The sequence below is a fragment of the Schistocerca nitens genome, chromosome 8, assembly GCF_023898315.1.
Source record: "Schistocerca nitens isolate TAMUIC-IGC-003100 chromosome 8, iqSchNite1.1, whole genome shotgun sequence".
Taxonomy (NCBI): domain Eukaryota; kingdom Metazoa; phylum Arthropoda; class Insecta; order Orthoptera; family Acrididae; genus Schistocerca; species Schistocerca nitens.
Genome location: NC_064621.1, coordinates 355,510,014 through 355,533,097, shown reverse-complemented (window position 1 = coordinate 355,533,097; position 23,084 = coordinate 355,510,014). Strand labels below are relative to the sequence as shown.

At 39.7% G+C, this 23,084-nt stretch overlaps 1 protein-coding gene across 3 annotated transcripts in view; it reads left to right on the top strand.

Annotated features, from left to right (window-relative positions):
- The window catches only part of LOC126198799 (BTB/POZ domain-containing protein 2-like), a 66,981-nt gene extending 44,160 nt beyond the window's left edge, over positions 1-22,821 (top strand). For all 3 annotated transcript variants that reach the window (XM_049935370.1, XM_049935368.1, XM_049935369.1), the window contains exons 6-7: positions 4,484-4,718; positions 20,735-22,821. In XM_049935370.1, coding sequence (XP_049791327.1) covers positions 4,484-4,718; positions 20,735-20,893 — 394 coding nt within the window. In that variant the 3' untranslated portion in view covers positions 20,894-22,821. The remainder of the gene's footprint in view (positions 1-4,483; positions 4,719-20,734) is intronic.
- The last annotated feature ends 263 nt before the right edge of the window (positions 22,822-23,084 follow it).

Genomic DNA, 23,084 nt, shown 5'->3' with positions numbered 1-23,084 from the left:
CTCTGCAGCAGAGTATTCTGTCGGTAGAGCATTTGTCCATGAAAGGTAAAGGACCTGAGTTCGAATCTTGGTCTGGCATAAGGTTTTAATCTGCCAGGAAGTTTGTTATTCCATTGTTTATTACGTTTTTGATTCTTCATGATCTTCTTCTTCCTCTTCCTCTTCTTCCTGAAACATTTCTGCTTATAAACATATTCAAACTTCTGTAACCTATCACCTATACAGCATGTATCGTGTATTATTTTTCAAACAATGGAAAATCCAGGACAGAATAAGCTTTGTTTGACAGTCGTTTTGTTGTGTCTATCTGCAACTTTTCATAATTTTGTCATACATTATTTTTATGTTTCTTCTATAAGACTGCTGATAACGAGCATGTGCCAGATACCACTCCATTAAATTAAAAAATATAAAAAGCAAGCAGCCTTGTCTTTATAAACAAATAAAAGAGTTGTTTGTGAACCATTTGAAAGCTGCAAGACACATTGAGTACAAAACATTTATAAATCTGGCAATCAAGAAAAATAGGTCTCTGAATACTAAATTGTATGTAACACACCTAAAAAAAGGTAAACTACTACGGAACCAGCATTTGTGATTATGGTGACCATTATTGCTGCTTATGACAGAAATGGACAGGAGAAAGATTAGACATTGACATAGCAGGAAACAGAAACTCTGCTAGCTATCCCATGAAACCAGGAACAAATTGCAATTCAGAATTTCATTTCTGCAAAAGATTGTCAAATTTTAATAAATTTAATTTTAATGACAATGAAACAACTTATTACAGAAAGGTTTAACTTAATATCACTGAACAAAAACCATCCCATAGTAGTACAGTAGAAATGATGGAATGTGTAAAAATTGCAGTGATGCAGCAAAACTTCTAAGAGTAGAGCAAAACAATGTTCTTACTGAAATATCCAAAATAATCAAAAATCATTATAATAAACAATGCAATAACCATCAGCTGATCAGTCAAACCAAAGACATAAATTCTATTAATGACAAAATAAAAATTAACAATGCTATGCTTCTAAAAGCTGGCAAAGAAAATATCATACCAATGAACAAACAAAAATACGTTAAGAAAATGCTAGACATTTTAGTAAGGACATGATAAAACACATTGACAAGATGCTCGACAGATTTCAGGCACTTACTTAAAAAGCATTAAACATTACTGGCATCCAACTCAACAAAATTGATAACTGTATTGTTCAATGAATTTGTGAATTTTATTACACCTTATGTACACGGAAAAAATACTGTTCATATACTCATTGAATTTCACTTTTCACAGTGTTGGAAGTTACCTACAAATCTGAATAGAGTAAAATACTTTGTTGTAAAGGCTCAGTAGGTAATGCTGTTATGTATTTCTGCAATAAATAATTCAGGCTTCTGAAACAAATAAATAAGCAGTTGCAGTGCTATTTCCGTGCATTTAAATACCTTTGTTGAATGTTTCTACAGTTACTTACTGAATAAGTATTAAATATCTAATGAAACTATTCCCCTGAATGCACTTCAACAGATGGTTCCTTTCATGTCTTTCTTGATGCAATCAATTATTCATATGGCTTCACTGTGTCAGTTGTTTGCATGCCTGCAAATCACAAATTCTCGGCAAGCACTACTGTGTATTTCACAATTGCACCCTAAAACTCTATACTGGAGAAACCAACATTGTAGTCATGGTTACGGTGGCAACTATAGTACCTATTTTTTCCCTCATCAGTGTGATAGTGTTGACATCTTCAAAAAGAAATTTTCCTGTACTGCACAAAGAATGATACTAATTATCCTCATAATAATGGGGAAAAAATTTTGATCAAACTGTGACCCAATTCTGTTGACACAAAATATAAGTATGTCAAAAAAAACATTTATTATTATGAATTAAATAATGTATGGCCAGCCTGTCCAGATCATAAATTTCTTGCTTAAAAAATAGTTATTCCACCATATGGATGTATATAAGGGTATCTGTCTTATTATGATTCAGTTTTGTATTACTCACTGTAAATCTAAATCAGAGGTTAATCACTGTTTCTAGAGGTGGAATAATCATATGGCAAATCATTTTAATCATATCATGTCAGTGGTATAAAGTGTATCGCAATGCTCTTCTCAGGATGCACGTATTGACTCATCTTTCATATATTACTTAATGTAGGCCTGAATTATGATCCTTGACTTTACAATAACTCTGCTCATGAAGTTACTGTGGTATCTATCCCATTTGGAGGACACTCATTGTCCCTTGGTGTGGCTCTCCACATGCAGATAATATGACAAATTCACACAATATTTGTGCTTTCCCCTGTCACAACTTGTTTTATAGTTTTCATTTACAAATATTTTCCATTGGTAAGAATATAACTTCGATATGCGATGGTCAGCTAGTTTGTCTTGGGATGGATCATTGAGCTTGAGAAGTGGAAAAATCCTCAGTAACATTTACTTTTTCATTGCATTCTTTCCTCTTTATGCAACAGTGGTTTCTGCTTGGTTCATAATGTGTTTGCCTATATGGTACTTTCCACTTCTCCAATTGTAAGCCTTGCTGTTGTTTCCCTCATTCACGTTTGTGTGTTATTAGTCTCTGTTTCTGCTTCTTTGGCTATCATGTTGATTTTAGTCCTCAAGTGATCTTTATTGCTGACTTACTTCTGAGTTTTAATATTATGTTCTAAACCACAGAAAAAGGAATAAAATGTGCATTACAAGGGTCGTTTGAAAAGTCCGTGCAAAGTCCAAGAAATGGCACCACCGGCTAGTATCGAGGTCATGTTTAATTAGTAGTATCTTTGAAAGGAGTGCACACCAAGTTTCAGCCATATTGGTCAATTTCTTTGTGTTTGGCATTCGTGTGAATCAAGGAAGGTGAGTGATTCTCAAAAAATGGACGAAAAAGAATTTTGTGTGATGATGAAACATTACTTTATGAAAGGCAAAACACCTCAGGAGACTACAGAGAAGCTTGATAAACATCACGGTGACTCTGCACCTTTGATTAGAACAGTTTATAAGTGATTTCAAAATTTTCAGAGTGGCCATATGGGCACATGTGATGCTGAACGTTCTGGATGCCATGTGGAGATTACGACTTTAGAAATCATTGATAAAATCCATGATATGGTCGTGGATGACAGAAGAGTTAAGGTGTGTGGGATTGCTAGTGCTGTGGGCATGTTGAATGAATGGGTACATAATATTTTGTATAAACATTTGGACATGAGAAAGCTATCCACAAGAAGGGTTCCGCAATTGCTCACGCTTGACCAAAAATGGAATCATGTTAAGTGTTGCAAGCATGGTTTGGAGCTGTTCAGGAAGCATCTGTAGGACTTTAAGCATTGTTTCGTCTCTGTGGATGAAACATGAATACATTACTATACTCCTGAGACCAAACAAAATCTAAACAATGGGTTACCAAGGGAGAATCTGCACAAAAAAGGCGAAGACCATTCCTTCAGCTGGAAAGGTTATGGCAACTTTCTTTTGGGATTCGCAAGAGATAATCCTCATCGACTATCTGGAAAAGATATAACTATTGCAGGTGCATATTATTCATTGTTATTGGACAGTTTGAAAACCGAGCTGCAAGAAAAACCCCGGAGATTGGACCACAAAAAAGTCCTTTTCCATCACGACAATGCACCAGCACACACCTCAGCAGTTGTGGTCACAAAATTAATGGAAATAGGATTCCAACTCGTTTCACATCCCCCCTATTTTCCAGACTTGGCTCCCTCGGACTACTACTTGTTCCCCAATTTGAAGCAATGGCTGGCGGGACAAAGGTTTTATTCAAACGAGGAAGTGATTGCAGTAACTAATAGCTATTTTGCAGTCTTGGACAATTCCTATTATTTGGAAGGGATCAACAAATTAGAACAGCACTGGACGAAGTGTATAAGTCTAAAAGGAGACAATGTCAAAAAATAAGAAAGGTTTACCCCAAACACATAAGTAGTTTTTATTTTTGCACGGACTTTTCAAACGCCCCTTGTACATCCACACGCCCAGCACTATAAGGCAGAATATAAGCAATACATTCATTTAGCTACATGAATGCAGTGCTTCCAGGTGACATAGTCATTATTAGATATGTAATTACTATTGTGATACTGTAGCACTGTTTACAACTGTCCATTCACTAGCATAGGAAGCGATGCATAATCCATCCCCTCCTCTCTCCCGCTCTCCCTCCCCTCCCCTCCCCTCCCCTCCCCTCCCCTGCTCTCTCTCTCTCTCTCTCTCTCTCTCTCTCTCTCTCTGCTACATCACTGTGAATGGGGTGGACTGTGCTCAAACGTTCTCCACAGATAAAAATGTGTCAGTCATGCCTTAAACCCCATTACGCAATGTTACTATGGCATTTAGTGTTTGAACAACAAGATGTTTTTCTTAAGTCACTACCTTTTAATATACGAGCAGTTCACTGAAATTAAAATTCTGTAAATTTTTCCAGGTTCACAGTTGATCGTCAAATATTTGTTGTTGGATTTGGTCTTTATGGCTCAATTCGTAATCCAACAGAATACAGTGTTAATATACAGATAATACATACTGGTTCTGGTGATCTTCTGGGCACTAATACTACCAGTTTTAGCTCAGATGGCTCCAGTTCAACTTTCAGAGTAATGTTCAAAGAACCTATTGAAATACTTCCCAATACAAGTTACATTGCGTCAGTCACATTAAAGGTATGTATGTCAAAAATATTGAAATAAAATGCAAAAACATTTTTTTTATAAAAATTGTATGTGTTTTGGGATGGGAGTTCCATCTTAAGACAGATATATTTCATTTACAGATTGCTTTAAAAATAACAATGTCATAATTCTAAAACCAGTGGCCCAAGTAGTCTCTGCATATGAGGGAAGACCCAAAAATAATGAGAACTGTGTAAAAGAAATTGTGTATTGATGGAACATTTTTAAAACTTAAAAAAACCAAAACATTGTCCATAAGACATAATACACTTATCCTAGCATTTTTAACATTAGTGGAAGTTATACTATTTAGTGCCTCCAGCACCATTTGTTGTCTTGAGAATGCATCTTCATTGGGTTTATTTTTATTCTTCTTAATAAAGGAAAGTCACTGGGGACCATGTAAGGTGAGGGGGGGTGGGGGAGCAGCCATTTTCAGTTGGGTTTTGGCCAAAAGGTGCTGTGTGAACACAGTAGTGTTGTGATGCAAAAGCCAATTAGCTGTGGTGCTCTGTGGAATGAATTGCTTACTTAGTCCCTGTAATTCCCTCTGAAACATAGGGCCTGGTACGATTTCTAGCAAGTCTCTTCACTTCACTCCACGTTTTTCCCATCCTCTGCAGCTTCTCTCTCGATCGTCCTTTTCCATGTCCGTTTGGCATGACCACATTTTGTAACTCCTTGAGGGTTTCAATCCAAAGCAATCCTCACTTGTTTCATTGTTTCAGCTTGCTACTCTCCCTCAAGGTTCGTATATTCCAAAAGCCAATTTTCGTTTTCCTTTTCATGCCAAAGGTCATTACCAGTTTATCCATCCGGTTTTGTATTCTCATCTCGGTTTCAGTAATCAGGTTATTTAAGAAGAGCGGGTGATTGGCCCACCGCTTCCGATTGCCTTGGTGGGGCTGCCACATTATTGCCGAGGTACTGACAGTTTGCCAGATGTTCGGCATATGGGCTTGGCATTTCCTCTGCACCCCTATACATGGTTTAACCGCTATCATTGGTTATGTGGGGGAAATTGGAAGGAAAAGAAAAAGGATGGGCTAGGGATGGGAAAAGGATAGGAGACAGGTTTTCGATTGGTCGTTGAGGGACACACTTGGTCTGGCTCCTCCCCTTCTGCCTGTCCGGCATGGGTGACCCTGCTGGTAGATACGCTACAGCCGGCATAGTCCTCTGGATCCAGAGCACGCAAACCTCCTAACCCGCACGGACAGTGCTACGTTAAGGCGGTGTCCCCTGAGGAGGTGGAATGAATTAATGGTGGACCTTTCCCTTTGATGTTGAAAAAAAAAAAAAAAAACCAACATTGTCTTCACGAGGGATCTCACCTGCTTTGCTTTCTTGGTGATGAATCCGCCCACTGGCTGGATTGTTGCTTAGTTTGTGGGTTCTATCCATAACACCACGATTTGTCACCAGTGATAACTTTTGCATCAAACATCATATCAATTTCTGTCTGTGGTTTTGTGGTTTCAGTTCTCAGCACATGCATGAATGATTGGCTCTCTGAGCATCAGAAAGAGTACACAGAACAAAGCTTGCTGCAACATGTTTTGTCTTCAGACCTTCAATCAGAATTCACTGGCATGGGCTGTAAGATATCCCAGTCATTTCCACCAATCAATTGTTCTACGATGATCAAGCATGATTTTTTTCAAAGTTTTCGTCTGTTCTGGAAGTTGAGGGACATTTCAGTCTTGATTCATCTTCAATTGCCTGACTCCAAGCTTCCTCCCCAAAACTGTCCAAAGCATTACAGTAGTTTCTGCTGTTGATTTCCCTAACTGGAAACAGAACCCATTGTTGGCATGTCAGTATGTGAAAAATTATTGAACACATTCGAACAGCGTTTGCAGAAACAGTCACACTGACCACAATACTATTTGCAGACAAATGCTGCTCTGGCAAGTGATACAAAAATGGTGTGTTGCAGGAGACTTCAGAGCTAGTGTTCTACCAACTGGCAGAGAGAAATTCTCATTACTTTTGGGCCCCTCTTGACAAATTATTCAGTGCGTGTCACACTTTGACACACTCGACAGCTTGTTGATTTAATTGTGTACATTATGCATTGCTCTTCTGAACATAAATAAACAGCTGCGACTTTTGAGGTGTCGAAGTGTTTAAATCACTCAGTATGGCCTATACTTTTCCATGCTTGTCTAAGTGAATGGGGGATCTGTTTCATCTCTTCCACCCTTAAATTATCATGTACTGAAGTATATCTCAATGAAGTTTCAGTTTTGTTGTCATGTTTTACAATTTTCGTTGGTGAAATTTTTCAGATTATTTTTGAGTCAGAAATGCCAGCAGTTCAATTTTTTTCCTCACTTCCATAGTTGAGAACTGAAGAGTTGAACAAGACATGTAATGTCAGAATGAAGCCTCAGAAAGAACTGAGCAATAGAGCTCTTCTGTATTTTGAAATCCCGCCTTTTGGGTTGCGGGCTATAATGGACACATTGCAATTCCCCACCTTCTGCTAGAGGTGGCTAAATGGAGTCTTATACCTAGTCAATCTTTTACAATGACAACTCTACTAATATTAGGGCACCCCTCAATTTTAGCTCATTTCACAACCTTTTGGGCTTAATTACTTTTGGTCCCCTTGTAGGGTGTGACCTCACCTATTCTAAATTTCACAGAACTGTGAGGGGTTGGGGTGTCATCAAATACCATCACAGCTGTAATCCCCTAGGCTCACATTGCTGATAACCAAGCTGTAGCCTGCTATATGCTGAGGAGTAGATGTTGCCCAGTCTGGGGCACCAAGACTCTATGCAACGGCTTTATCATGGTGGTGTGATGCACACGGGGAGAACACCAAGATGGAGTGAGTGGCATCAGGAAGGGCGAGCTGCAATGAAACATATCAAACTCATTGTACTGGTGGCCATGCCAAGAAGGCCGTCTCTTGCGCACAGTAAACAGGATTCATGCAGTTCTTGGTGTGCTCCAGAACTGAATGAGAATGTTTCATGACAATGAACCCACTGTTTTTCATTGAAAATATTGAGGATAGGTTCAGAGAAGTTCCTGCAATACAAAAAATGGGAAATGTATCTCTTTGAATCAAAACTTTGACTGTGATCCAATCACAGGCACTTCTGACATGTGACAATTTTGTCTATACACCAGTTATCATCTATCCTCATAACAAACTCAACAGAATTAGAGGTGTCATCTTCCAGTGGGACCTAACACAAGAGATGAAGAACTTCACACTAAAATAGTGGTGTGGTACTGGCATTCAGAGAGGACCTAAGGATAATATGGTGGACACTGGAGCTTCTATCATAGCCTTCGATGGAAATGTTTTATTTGAATAATTGAAGGCCATGGTTTATAGACGTGATCTCAGATCCTGTTTTCTTCCTCCTACCAGTTGAGTCAGCTGCCAGGAATTTGGATACATGTTCTCTCACTTTACTAATGAGATTACTTGCTGGACATTAGATGGGGAAAACACAAGGGCAGACCTTGCAAATAACATCCTACAAGTGTGAATTGCCCACATCATCATCCCCTTATCAACAAAATGTTCAGTTTACAAGAGGGAGAAAAAAATCCAGGAATATAAAAAATTGACTATCTGTGTTATGTAGATGCTAAGAAAAAGTTTGAACAGCTCCACCCAGTCAACATGACTTTGTACCTCACAGACTTAAGTCAAAATCTACACCTGGCATGATTACAAGGTCTCAGATAGCAACTCCTAGCCCCCAGACACATGTTGATGCCAGTTTTTCAGTTAGGGTAGGGGATATCAGTTTCCTTGCCCCCCCCCCCCCCCCCCCCAAACCCACAGCTGTAGTGGCAATACACCAACGGCACAGCTCAAGAAACGGCAGCCCTCTCCAACATAACCAGGGTACGAGGAGAACTACTACCAAAGTGCTCCCTCTTGGAATGAAACAGACCAGTGGCTGAATGAGCAAAAGGCTGCATGTCATAGAAAAGAATAGTCCTCTCCTGTCTCAGAAGTCAAAGCAGGAAAATCTTTGCAGAAATCAAAAGGACAAGAAGGAAAAATAGAAACTTAAACTGAATTCTGCTGCTCCGGTCAATCCAGCCTCCATCCCCCTAAGGTTGAACATAGGAATACCATTGAGTGGAGCATGAGTCATCGGCACATTGTCATTTGTGTTTACCCTTTACTGCTTTCTCAGATACCAATCTGATGTTCCTTCAGTGGAATTGTGACAGATGCCATTGCCACCTGGCTGAACTTGGGCAGCTGTAGCCACTTACTCTGCAGTTGGTGTGTCACCAGCAGACACAGTTCACAGAAACCCAACTCCCGACTTAAAAATTACAAATCCTACAGCAAAAATTGCATTAACATCAGGAGGGCATGTGGAGGAGTCTGCACACTCATAACTCTGTTGTTTTCAGTGAGCGGGTGCCACTGAACACTGCATTAGAAGTTGTAAACACTGTGTTAGAAGTTGTGGCTATTCATGTCCACCAGTCACTTAGGGTAACTGTATGTAATATTCATCTACAACCAGATAGGTCTGTCCATGTCAGGAGCTAGTAGAGCAGATGCCTCCACCCTTCGTTCTACTGGCTACTGGTACTAGTGGACTTCAGTGTCCACAATCCTGTGTGTGGCAGCAAAAATGCATGTAGTAGGGGCAGTATAATAGAGCTATTAATTTCAGAAGTGGATGTCTGCCTACATAACACTAGAGCTGCAACACATTGCAGTACAGCATGGAACATATTCAGCCATAGAAATCACAGTCTGCAGCTGAGCATCTTCCCCTTAATCCAGTGGGATGTCCATTATGACCTTTGTGATGGCGAGCAGTTTCCTATCACTTTTTTTTCTCAAAAACTTACTAGTGGAATATGCATGATGTTAGTCACTTCAGAAAGCCAACTGGTTAGCTTTCACCTCCAAACCAACTTTTGAAGCCAGTCAAGAGAAGGATATGGAAAGGGTGGTTCTAGATAGTATTGACAAATTATTTGTGCTGCAGAGGCAACAATACCCTATACTTCGGGCCCTCCCTGCCAGAAACCCATGCCATGGTGGTCTAAAGAAATGGCTCCAGCTATCTAGTGTGTCAAAAGGGACATCCATAACATGAATGCCAGCTGTCTACTGAACATTTAATAGCATTCAAGAGACTTCAGCCTCAGGCAGGGGCTTTAATTAAAAGAGAGAGAGAGAGAGAGAGAGAGAGAGAGAGAGAGAGAGAGAGAGAGAGAGAAAACAAGAGTGTTGGGAACATTATGTATCTTCTGTAACAACTAAATGCTTAAACATCTTCGCAATGACAGCATAAAGCACACAGATCACATTTGTCAGGAAGGAATTTCCATCCAGATGATGGGAGGATGTTATTATTTCTATCCTGGAACTAATAAAAGACACTCAAATTTTTACTAATTATCAACCAAGCTCTCGAATGGATAGCCTGTGTAAATTATTTGAAAGAATAATCACTCAGAAATAGTTTGTGCCGGGAAGCCGGAGTGCATTTACACAACTTTGAAATGGGTTTTGGGCACACCGGTCCACCACAGACCAAATGATTTGACTGGAATCAGCAGTGCGCATTGCTTCCATACATCACCAATGCCTGATCACAGTGTTTGTATCTGGTGGGTGCTTAACCATTTCCTATTCCTCCAAATGTTACGGGTCAGGATAGGTTCAATCCTCAGAACCAAATATGTACAGGAAACTGGCGTTCCTCAGAGATCATTTCTGAGTGTAACCCTCTTTGCCATCGCAGTTGTGGTATCTTGACTGCAGTGGGACCCATGTTCCGCCATGACTGTATATGGATGACCTGTGTCTCTATTACAGCCTACATCATTGTGCTTCGCAAAATGCAAACTTCAGAGAGTCACACAAAAAATATCTGACTGGACCTGAATCTTGGATATCAGTTTTCTATCATGAAAACTCAGGTGATGTGCTTTTATAAATTAGGGACTGTGCATCACCACCCAGAATTTTGTGAGCAACCATTTACTTGAAGTCATTTAGAAGTTCAAACTTTCAGGCATTTTATTTGACAATAAGTCCACATGGTTACCCCACGTATGCCAGCTCAAGGCAAATTGCACAGGGATACTTAACACACAGATTTCTCAGGGGCACACACCACACAGTTCTGAGATTCTAAAAAGCTGGATTTTATCCTGCCTGTACTACGGATGTGTTACCTATGGGTCAGTAGTATTATCAGTACTGAGCTTGTTAGACCGTGTCCACCTCAGTGATGTGCAGTTGACACCTTGAGTTTTCGATATTAGCACTCTAGATGGCCTCTTGGTGGAATCTGGTATACCACCTCTGAGGGTCAGGTGCTAGCTACTACTGGTTCAGTCACATTGTGAGATGCCTGCCCATCCGTGTTAGTTGACTCTTTTGTCTGTGTACATTGAATACCCTCTCAGCACTCCTCATGATGTGTACCCAGTCACTTGATTTGGGTCGACCTCTTCCATGGCCATAAGGAAAATGCTGACCCCACTATTGTCAGGCACATTTTATATTCGGTTCTTCATGACTATCCCAATTTGACATGCATTTACACAGTTGGATCAAAAGTCAATGACAGAGTTGGTTATGCTTTTGAACGCCCAAGGAGATATGACAAGTGTTACCTGCAAATCACAGGCAGTGTATAGACTGCGAAGGTGCTTACTATATCTTGCAACACCTTAAAATTCCCACTACAAAGGACTTCCTGGTTTAGAGCAATTCCATGAGCTGCTTACACAGCATATCTCAGTGCTGCTCCAGAAAATATTTAGTTGCCAACATTAAAGATCTGTTATAGTCCGCAACAGCGTTAATGGCCTGTCGCTGCACCGCGCAGCTTCCAAGGAGTGCTGCGTTGTCAACTGGGCGCTGGACGAATTGACGGCAGCTATGCTACGGACAGCTGCTTTAGCCAATGTTTCACCTGTCTCGCTACTGTCAGGTTCATGGTGCTCTACTCCCCGTTCCATGATAAATTTATTAAATGTACCTAATAACTGCGACATATACATAACAGAATGGACTGTCTATTCAATCTTTCCCAGTCGTAACTACATTACGAAGTAGTGATACATACTCTCTCAGTGCAGAATGGATTCTATAATAAATTGCACATTACAGAAAGATTACGCCTTCCGTTCCTCTTGCTTTATAAATAAAAAGACGAAAGAATCAAATCTAAAATACCTACCCCAGTCCCCAGGGCAAACAGCGTTTTAATCTACGTTATATCGTAGACAGAATAGAGACAGAAGTAAAATAAACAAATTTGTTTGAATGGCCATTATCCGCAGCAAGTATATAAATAATCGTTTTTTGAAGTAAACGCCTTTTCTAGCTGCAATCTGTTTTATTAATCCAGACGCGTTCCACATTTCATTTTAAGGCATTATCGGTGGATATCATCTGAAATAGTACACTGTGGCTATATGCCATCATTGTAGATTTAAGAACCGTTCACGCCCTTATTTTTGCATATAATCATAAGTAATAATTTATTTATGCAAAGATAAGGGCATAAACTGTTTTCAAATCTACATGACAGCATATAATAGCTACAGTGTACTACATCAGATGATATCCAACGATGATGCCTTAAAATAAAATTCTAAATGTGTCTGGATTAATAAAACAGATTGTAGCATTAAAAAGCATTTAATTTAAAGAAAAAACGAAGTAAAATAAAATTGTAATTATAGAATAGATATTCCACTGAACTACTTTCTACTGCACGCACAGCTTGAGAAGAAAGTAAATGTTCATGATAATTAGAGAGTAAGTTTACATTCCATTCACATACCTTTTTACTCGGAGATTTCATTGTCACTGCCTTCGGAACTGGAGTCGCTGGATGTGAGAGTTACACTGACGATGAACGAATCCATTATTTCGTCTCTGACAACTTCTTTCTGGTAATCTTCTTCTTGCAGTTTGTCAGTGTGATGCACGCAAGCTTCCCAATCAGCAATGGTGATTTTCTCTATTGCTTCATGGGTGAGTCTTCAGTGTCTGCTATTTTAAATGTAGTATTTTTGTCTGCCACGTATTTCTTCACCTGTGCCCACACCAGTTCAGTGGGGTTATAATGGCAATGATAAGGAGGTACTCGTATCACTCTGTGTCCATGTTGCTTGGCTATAGAGTCAATTTCGTAGTTTTTAATGCAGGTCTTTGACATATTCACCAGTTCCAAAAGCTCTTCTCTTGTTTGTATTTCACTGTGCGTTACATTATTATTTCGCTACCAAGGAACAATATCACTTTTCCTTGTGCTTGTAGTGGGAGGCCTGTTGAGAACAACAGAGTGATAGCTTGCGTTGTCCATAAGAATGACAGAGTCTGGATGCAAATAAAGCAACAGCTGATTCTGAAACCATTCTCGAAATGTTTCTCCATTCATTTCGGTATGGTAGTCAGATGTAGCTTTTAATTTTGATTTGAAAATAAGTTTACTTTCAGGCACAAACCCGGTAGCAGCAGAATCAGCATGGCATATTATAAGACGCCCTCCTTTTCCCACTGGAACTTTCAAACCGCCTTGTCTATCTGTTGTTTTCCAAATGAATTTTCTAGTATGGTTTTGATTCACCCAAGTCTCATCCAAGTAATAGACAGTTGACGTTCCTTTTGATCTGATGTCATGCATTTTTCTTAGAAATGTAATCCTAGCAGTAGCAATATCATTACGCTCCATTAAAAATTTGCGCCCATCATTGGACTTAACATATTTAAATCCGATGTTCTTCAACATTCTTTGCATTGATCTTACACTTCCATCAAACCCAGTAGCTTCGTGCATAACGGTGCACAGTTTAGCTGCTGTGCGGAACTCGCCTCTTTCATAAAATTTGAAAACCTTGCGGCGTAACACATTTTGATCGAAGTCGTCGATTACTGTTAGCCTCTTTGGAACGCTATGTTTCTTCCCTGGAGACTGAAACACCACATTGCCAACTGCGTGCTGTGACAGCTTTGCCTCCTGTATAACTCGCCTGACAATTCGTACACCAATATCGCCACAGACCACTGCAGTGCGTTCCTGCACCTTGGCAACCTCGCAGATCGGCTCGCCTGAAACTACCTCAAGCTTGAAGAAAGAGTACACTCTAAAAATAAGGTCTCTTGCCTGTTTGTGAAACACTTGACGACGTTTAGGTGTTTCAGCCATTACGACAAAACTCAGAGAAGACCTAGTATACAACAGAAATCGGCCAACCGCACTTTTCCGCACTAAAACACGGTAGAACTCTGAAATATGACGGAGCTTCAGACAGCACGAGGTGCGGGAACCGAATGTGCGCTCATTGGCCAGCTGCGCAGCTGTCTACTGCGTATCATCGGCCGAGAGGCCATCAACGCTGTCGGGTAGTATAGTTGACCTCCATGGATCCAGAAACACTCCAACATTAATGTGGACACTGCGTCATGTCGGTATTCTGTAAAATGAACTCATTGACACATTAGCTAAAGAAGCAAACACAGTAGACAAACTTGACTTTGGAGTACAGACCTAAGATTGCAATTGTTACATCAGATTTTGGAAACCTGAGATATTGGTCAGTAGGCTACCTTAACCCTCAACAAGCTGACAGTTATCAAAGGGACCTCCAAAGCATGGCAAACTTTACTCCAAGCTTCTCAGCCATTGTACTGTGCTGACTACATATCGATCCACATGTTCCTTTAATGTCGAGTGAGTCACATCATTGGGAACTGACATTCATTCACTTTCCCATCTGGATCCACTTTTCGAGTGAGCTGGGCACTAAATAGTTAACTGGTTATTTCTCAACAGATCATACAGAGTTGGGCGATAGTAAGACCTGAAGTGCAACTGGTGCATCTATCCCAGAGTCCTACAGCCAGCTTTAGAAGCAGTGCAGCTATTTATGAAAAAAGTCATCCCACAATCAGAGCCAGGGAACCAGCTTTGGAATGAGTCAAACACCACCAGTGTTTCAACCTAATAGACTATTAACACTTTGGAGACCAAGCCTGATCATAGCTCTGTCCACAATTTTGTGTTTAAAAGACCACACCTGAGTATGGGTCAAGCCATGACTTTCTCAATGTGCAAGCCATCTGTCACTCGAAAACTGGACTAATTTTGTATGAGAACAATGTATTGTATCGCGCGCTTTGACTGGTGCTGCCTTCTGTTGTCAGTTGCTAAAATTATTTCGAAAGAAACGTTAGTGAATATTACAGCTGCTATTGTGAATTACAAAGCCAGCACAATCACATTGACATAATTTCATGCAAGTACTCATTAGGTTTCCCAGTTAGCTGTAATTCTGCTACAAATATGTCGCTTAGTTGAGCGAGTGTGAAATTTTGGAAGCTCGAGAGGAAGAAATTGCTCAATAACTCGTACTTCTTTCTTGGGTGGATAATTATACTTTCTGTGTTCATTATTTTAAAATTTGTAGTCTCTCAAAGAACTGAAATGAATATGAAAAATAAAATTTGGAGCTTGGACATTTTTTAGTATGTATTGCTCTTGAAGGTACATAAATTACTTATGTGCCAGTAACACTTTAAATAATATAAAGTGAAAGAGGTGGGTTTGCAGTGGCATACATCAGCTGGTGTCTGTGCTTCATATATTTTCATGGTGTAAGATCTGTCAGTTATCTGTTATAAAGGTTGCTGAAGAAATTGTTCTGGTGGTCCAGCTACTCCGTCCCCCCACTGTGTATGAACTTCCTTTTCTTCTGTAGTTGGGGGGGGGGGGGGGGGGGTGATGAAATGTTAGATCATGACTACTACTAAATAAACTCTGAACCTTCATTTGCACTTCTTTGTATTTAAAGTCCTCAAATCTCACAATGACGGAGCCCAATGATTGACACGCAGAATAGCACATTCTGACATACAACATCTGACACTTAGGCTGAACATCAAAGTTCCTTATAACATAAAAGTGGTTCATTTGTTTTGGGTCCCCATTGACAGTGTCAATGGCCCTCTTACTCTGAGCCGTTGACGACACTGACAAATTGAAGTGCCAAAGCATATGTACAGACCTGTGCAATAAGTGAATACCATGCATCACACAGCTGCTTGCTGCTGCCCTTGTTGTTACAGTGCACCTAGACGAGGGTGCATAGTATCTGCTTTTTTCTTGTACACCGTTTATCAAATATCCACGCTCATGATCATCTTTATCTGGTACAAATACCCACAGCGAACCAGGATATTTGATAAAACACCCTCTTACAAATGGCATAAATGGCCAATTTCATAGGCCCAATATTCCTCTAAGTGGCTGGTCTCCAAAGTGTTAAGCATTAAGAGCAGTGTTATGAATAACAATTGGAGAATGAAAGAAAATCATGGCAAGTGTTTTTAGATACTCTGAATCATGCCATTGGCACTATAAATGTGTGGGAAGTAAGTAGATGGGGTTCTGGCAAATATGGGTCATCAATAACTGCTGTCTCCACACACCACCAGGAATTGGCTGCAGGAGAGTGCAAACTGCTGATGTGTGGGCAGTCTTGCAGTCGGGCCAAAGAATTCGAGGCCATACAACACCGGTTGTGCAATTTTGGTAGGGGTGACCAAACAAATTGCACGTGTATATAACACATGCAATTGGGCCGTCTAGCAGTTAGCCTACATTATCTGCTGCTGCCTGCAGGTGTGTTGAGGGGCAGGCATGGGTGTTGGAACAGCCTGTCCTAGAGACATTGTCTAACAATGGCAAAATACTTCACTTTGGTCAGCCTGACTGAAAACCAAGAGCCAGCATTACACTGTAGTCAGGCATAAATGAAGAGGAAATGCTGGAACTTGAGTTCCATCATCACCTAAGAACAAAATGCCCGTTTGCCGTATGGAAATCATTGCAGGACAGCAAATGAATGAAATTTCAATCACCAATTTTCTCCTCCAATTGCGAAAACATTCTGTTGGCACTCACCTACATAGGGAGAAATGATCATCACGATAAAATAAGAGAAATCAGGGCTCGCACAGAGAAATTTAAGTGCTCATTTTTCCTGCGTGCCATTCGTGAGTGGAACGGTAGAGAGACAGCTTGAAAGTGGTTCATTGAAACCTCTGCCAGGCACTTTATGGTGAAAAGCAGAGTAATCACATATATGTAGGTGTGAGACTGGTTGATATGTTCTCTATTTAGGTGCAGGGTTTATGATTCGGATGATCATCATACAGAAATGTAGAAACAGTGAGGTACCAAGTCACATTTCTGGCGTGCCACGAATTTCTTTTATGTGCTAACCTCTTCATCTCCAAGTAGCAGTTGCACCCTACCTCCTCAATTATTTGCTGGATTTATCCCCCCCCCCCTCTCTCTCTCTCTCTCTCTCTCTCTCTCTCTCTCTCTCTGTCTGTCTCTCTGTCTCTCTGTCTCTGTCTCTTTCTCCTCCAGTTTTTAACCTTCTCCAGCTCCCTCTAGTATCACGGAGGCTTTTCTCTAATGTCTTTAACACATGTTGTATCATCCTGTCCCTTCTTCTTGTCAGCATTTTCCACATGGTTCTTTCTTCCCTGAGTCTGCAAGGACCTCCTCAGTCCTTATCTTATCAGTCCACCTAATGTTCAGTGTTCTTTTGTAGCACCATATCTCAAATGCTTCAATTCTCTTCTGTACCAGTGTCCTCACTGTCCATGATTTATTACCCATACAATTCTATGCTGCAAATGACCATTCTCAGAAATTTCTCCATCAAATTAAGTGTTATGTGTGTACCAGTAGACATTTCTTTGCTAGGAATGCCATTGTAGTCCATCTTTTGTGTCATCCTTGCTTCATCCGTCATGTGTTATTTTGATTCCAGGTTAGCAGAGTTCCTTCACTACTTCTTCTTCGTGATCACCAATTTTTTATGTTCAGTTTCTCGCTATTCTTGTTTCTTCTATTTCTCATTACTTTTATCTTTTCCTTGTTTACACTCAATCCATATTCTGCACTAATTAAACTTTTCATTTCATTCAACAGATTGTGTACTTCTTGTCCCCTTTCACTGAGGATAGCAATGTTGTTAGTGAATTATATTATTATAGCCTTTAACCGTGAATTTTAATCCCACTGTTGAACCTTTCTTGTATTTCCAACTTAACTTCTTCAGTGTAGAGACTGATCAGTAGGAACGAAAGACTGCATTTCTGTATCAGCCCCTTTTTAATCTGAACACTTCGTTCTTCCAATCTTATTGTTCCCTCTTGCCTCTAGTACACATTGTATGTTATCTGTCTTTCCCTATAGCTTACTTTCATGTGTCTCAGACTTTGAACATCTTGCATCATTTCACACTGTCAAAAGGTTTTTGTAGCTCAACGAAGCCAATGACGGTGTGTTAGTTTTCCATCGATCTTGCTTTAACAAGCACAGTGTCAGAACTGCTCGTCTGGTGCCTTTTCCTTGTCTAAAGCTAGACTGATTGTTGTGTAACAGATCCTCAATTATCTTTTCCATTCTTGTGTATATTATTCTTGTCAGCAGCTTGGATGAATTAGCTGTTATGCTGATTGTGTGATAGTGTCTCTGAATAATATTAAAAACATTCTGGTTCCCACCTTTGAACTCGGCCATTGCTTAGACTTATGGTGTAAGGAGTCACTCTGGTTCTGCCTACAGCCCTGTTCAAGAGCATAGAGGAGGGGATGGAATTTCAGAGCAATCTCATGCCCTAGGGGTGAGGAACTGCCCCTAAAAGGTTGAAGAATCAGCAGTGATCAGTGAGGATACAGAAGATGGTGGAAACCATGACATTAAATGGACATCATGTCTATCCACAAGACTTGTCACATGTAGTTCAAAAGTCCCATGAAGATTAGGGATAAGCCCCCATTTATATCTCATAGTGGACTACCAAGGAGGAGGAAATCATGAGAAAAAGATTGAGTAAGTAACAAAAGGGTATTATAACGTGAGTCGGAGTGGGGAATGTCAGAAGTTTGAACATCATAAAAAAACTAGAAAATATGAAAAGGGAAATTCCAGGTCTCAGTGGAGATATAGTATGGGACAGTGATGCGAAATGGAAAGAAGATAAATCTATCTGGCCATAGGAATATATGGTAATAACAGCAGTGGAAATTGGTAACCAGCAATAGGATTCACTATGAGTAGGAAAGTGGGGCAGATACTGAGTTACTGTGAACAGGTTAATAACAGGATTGTTCCCATCAGAAATAACTGCAAACCAGGTAAACATAACAAGCTCTACCGGTAGAGCACTAGCCTGTGAAAGGCAAAGGTGTAGAGTTTGTGTCTTGGTCCAGCACACAGTTGTAATCCGCCAGAAAGTTTCATATCAGAGGCACTCTGTTGCAAAGTGAAAATTTCATTGTAGAAAGGAAAACACACACACACAAAACAAACGAACAAACAAGCACACCTCATGCACTCAGGACCCTACCTGTGGCTGCTCTGGCCAGAATACAACTTTGTTGTGTCAGGCGGAAGCAGCACTCATAAATAGGGCAGAGAAAGGGGAGGAATAGTGGGGTACTGGTAGGGGGGGGGGGGGGAGAAAAGTCGGCATTGCCTGGCAGAGTGTGCAGGAAGTAGATGGTGGCAGAACAAGGCTGCCAGGCAAAGAGTTGGGAGGCTGCGAGTGAGGTTGTTGGGTTGGAGGGGCAAGAGGGCACCATATCATGCTTTATTTGAGTGGCTGCTCCACAACCTGAGCCATCTGGATTCTCCCCTCAACCATCAGCATTGCTGAACTGCACAGATAGGAGTTACCCTTACAGTACATTCTCCACTCTCAAAATTATCCTGACCTCAACCTATGGTAACATATTGACACCACACCCTCCAACCCCTTATCACCTCCTCGCAGTCCGTACCTGTCACCCTTGTTGTGCACCATTCTCTGCTATTTCTCCCACCGGTCTGTTTCACTGCTCTGCTCCTCTCCTTTTCTGCTCCCTTCTCCCCTCCTTTTCTGTTCCCTTCTCCCCCCCCCCTCCCTCCCCCAATACATAGCTATCTCTGCCCCTTTCCCACCCCACTCCATATTGCCTTCTGGTTGGAGTAGCGGAGATAGTGGTCATGTATGCGTGAGGTGTTCTTAGTTGTGTGTGGGTGTGGGTTTAGGTGTGGATGTGTTTTGCTTTCCAAAGAAGGCTTTGGCCGCAAGATCAATGTGTAACAGTCTTCTTTGTTGTGCCTGTCTGAAATGCAATGTGTTGTCTTTATGGTGTGTAGCAGTCTATCCTTTTTACATTGTACAAATAGATACTGTTAACCAGATGTATTTGCTGATTAATTTCCTAAACAGTTTTGCTGTAGTGGTGCATGGACAAGGAAAAAAAGTGGTAATTAAGGTAGATTCATGGCACAATATTGTAGGATTTTATTGTCAAGTGGATACACTTGCACTTTCTTCAAGTAGTTTCATAATGTTTCATTTTGTTATGGAGGAAGGTTAACAGATACTAGCTGATAACATTATGTCTGTGATTTATTTGTGTCTTCAGTGAGAAGAACCAAGTCAGTTCACAGATAATGAAGACAGCAACAGTGATCCAGTTTTAGGCTAAGTCATATTGAAGCACCAGGGGAACAAGACATAAACACTCTGGAAAACCAGGCAGTGAAATTACACAGATATGTGTGTGATACATTACATTTGCATCCTATGATGCAAAACAGAAGCGTGACTGTGTAATATTGTTGATGGGTGTAAAAGCTACATTAATGGATGTAATAAATAACTTTGTGATTGACATCAGAGTGATAGAGGTCAACCACCAGCAAACTGCCAGCCAAGTGCAATGTGTTCATCCGGTTGCCTGTTTGGTAGGTATCCTCAGAGCCTTGCCAAGATGTAGCTGGCTGCACTCCAGCTACTGCAATCTGTCAATCACTCAGTTATTAATTTGAGCCATAGACAGTTCTGTGTAGTTGCCAGGAATTACCAAAGTATCGGAAAAACTCCACCTGCTGATATAGTTGTCATTTGAACTATTTCTTTGTATTTTCTCTATGTGTTTACCATAATTTCTTCAATCTTTCCAGGGTCCAGAATCTCACTATGGCACAAAAGGTTTGAGGAAGCTGGTGCTCGACTGTCCAAGTGGCGGCAAAGTTACATTTCAGTTTTCCTATGCTGCTGGGAACAATAATGGAACTTCAGTTGAAGATGGCCAGATTCCAGAAATAATATTTTATACATAATATCACTTTTTAAATAGTTTTTGATGCTGTGACTGAAAGTGTGTGACTGTATTTTAAGTAGGAAGTTTCCTCTCTCACATTAAAGGGTAAATATCCTACTTCTTGTGATAAATATTAGTATTCTCTTTGTAAAATAATAGGAATATTCATCATTATTATATAATTCTGTCCATTAAATGTGTTCTGATTTAATGGTGCATTGTGCTGGGCACACTGAAAGAAAAAACATCCGGGCAATAAACGGAAGAGAAATTAGTAGAGACGTAACTGTGATATGACATGTTAGTATACAATTTAAATTTTTCAAATTATGTCAAACTAAGATTTGATATTGGCTGGTGCATACTTATTTGTTCAAACTTTGTCTGTTAAAAGAAAAGGTACAAATCAGAGTAGATGACATGCAAGTTGAAAGAAGAAAATAATTATAAAAGAACTTAACAGCCTAAATGTAAAGAAAGGTTGTAATTTGTGTATGGATGGGGGAATGTGTTTACATGGTTGTTAGGAGCTTGAATGTTGGAAAAACTGCAAGCATGAGTCCGTAAAATATGACACACGATTTTGTCAAGAAGACATAAAGAGATCAAAGTGGTGAGACTTTTGTAAATGTGAAATGGTGTGATTGCAGGTGCTTAGCCCATGTTAAATAAAAGTCCATTCGATCAAGATTCATGTATAAACAATCAAAGTGCATCTTACTAGAGTCAGTTGCTTCTGCATGACTCCTCTTTCTTGTAAAGCACTCTAAGAACAGACATTAGTAAGTATGTTTATCTAGATCTTGCTGTTTATTGAGCATAGTTTTGTCATCCAGTTGTGTGATGTTCTTTTATTTATGGTTTGATTTTTTTTTAAAACATGAATGGGCATTTTGTTTTAGTGTAATATATCATGTTTTGAAAACAAGGCATTGTGGAAAACAGTTGAGACATCAGTGTTCCAGTTTTTCCATTCAACTCTTAACAACACATTGTGAGCAAATTGCCCAAATAGATCCGTGCTTTACAAGATAGTATTAGAATGAAACCACACAGACAACAAATTAAATCTGTCAGTTTTTTTCCACATTTAACCATCATTAAGTCTGCATCAAAAGCAGCACAGCCACAGTTTAAAGTTACTTTTGACTTCAGCACCTCTGCAAATACCCTTTTCTTTCCTGTTTTTCATCTTTATTCAATGAAAGAATTTTAGAAACTTCCAATAGTTAGAAATTTAACATGTGCTGCTTTAGTTGTTCCTGATCCAATGAACTCTGCCCACTTTTAAGGAGCCAATTTGGGTTAAATTCTTCTCTTAATTGCTATTTCTACTTGTACCAGTCATTCTCAATTTTGTCTACCTTTTAAAGCTTTCCCTGACAATTCAGCAGGAATGTATAAAAAGAGATGTATATAAAATATATGTATTTGTAAATTACTTTCTTTAAAACATTTCATGCATATGCATTTTAAGGCTGATCTTTTTACATTATTATCTGTTTTAATCATGATGGCTGTTAATTAGTTGTTTGAGGTATGAAGTATTATGTTACATTAGTATCATAACTGTGGAAAGGAGAATTTAGTCATAACTCACTTGACAGTGAAAGTTTGTATATGGCTGGCAAACATGGCTCAGTATCTTGTAGTATTAGCTAGCCAATCAAGACTTACTCTACTAGTGAGCTAAAATTGGTGTCTACTCTCCACATTTAATTTTTTGCCATTGAAATCTGCTTCGTTTGCTAGTATTATTACTTCAGTTATTCTTTAGTAAAGAGGTGATTCACGTATATGATTGTGTACAGTTGTTCAGTATTTTTTGAGTGCAGTGTAGACTTAGGCAGAAATAATGTATTTAAAAAGATTTATTGAGGAAAGAGCACTTGCTTTCTGTAATCAGAGCTGTATTTACATTGCTCAATAAATAGTATAGAAAAAGAATTGTTGCTTGCTTTTCTTAGAGACCAAATTTTGTAAATCTTGATTAACAAGCTTCATCAGTTGATTAAAAATAATTTTAGGTATGTGTTAAAGATAACATTATTTCATTGTTGTAAACAGTAGATGTGTAATGTCAGTGTCAAGTCCCATTAAACGTGTCACTAGTTTTGCATTAGGTCACTGTTAAAGACATGATCATGGTACAGTTCCTATCTTGTATTAATGTTTTAATCTTTGAACCAACTAGGCTCACTGCCGTATGG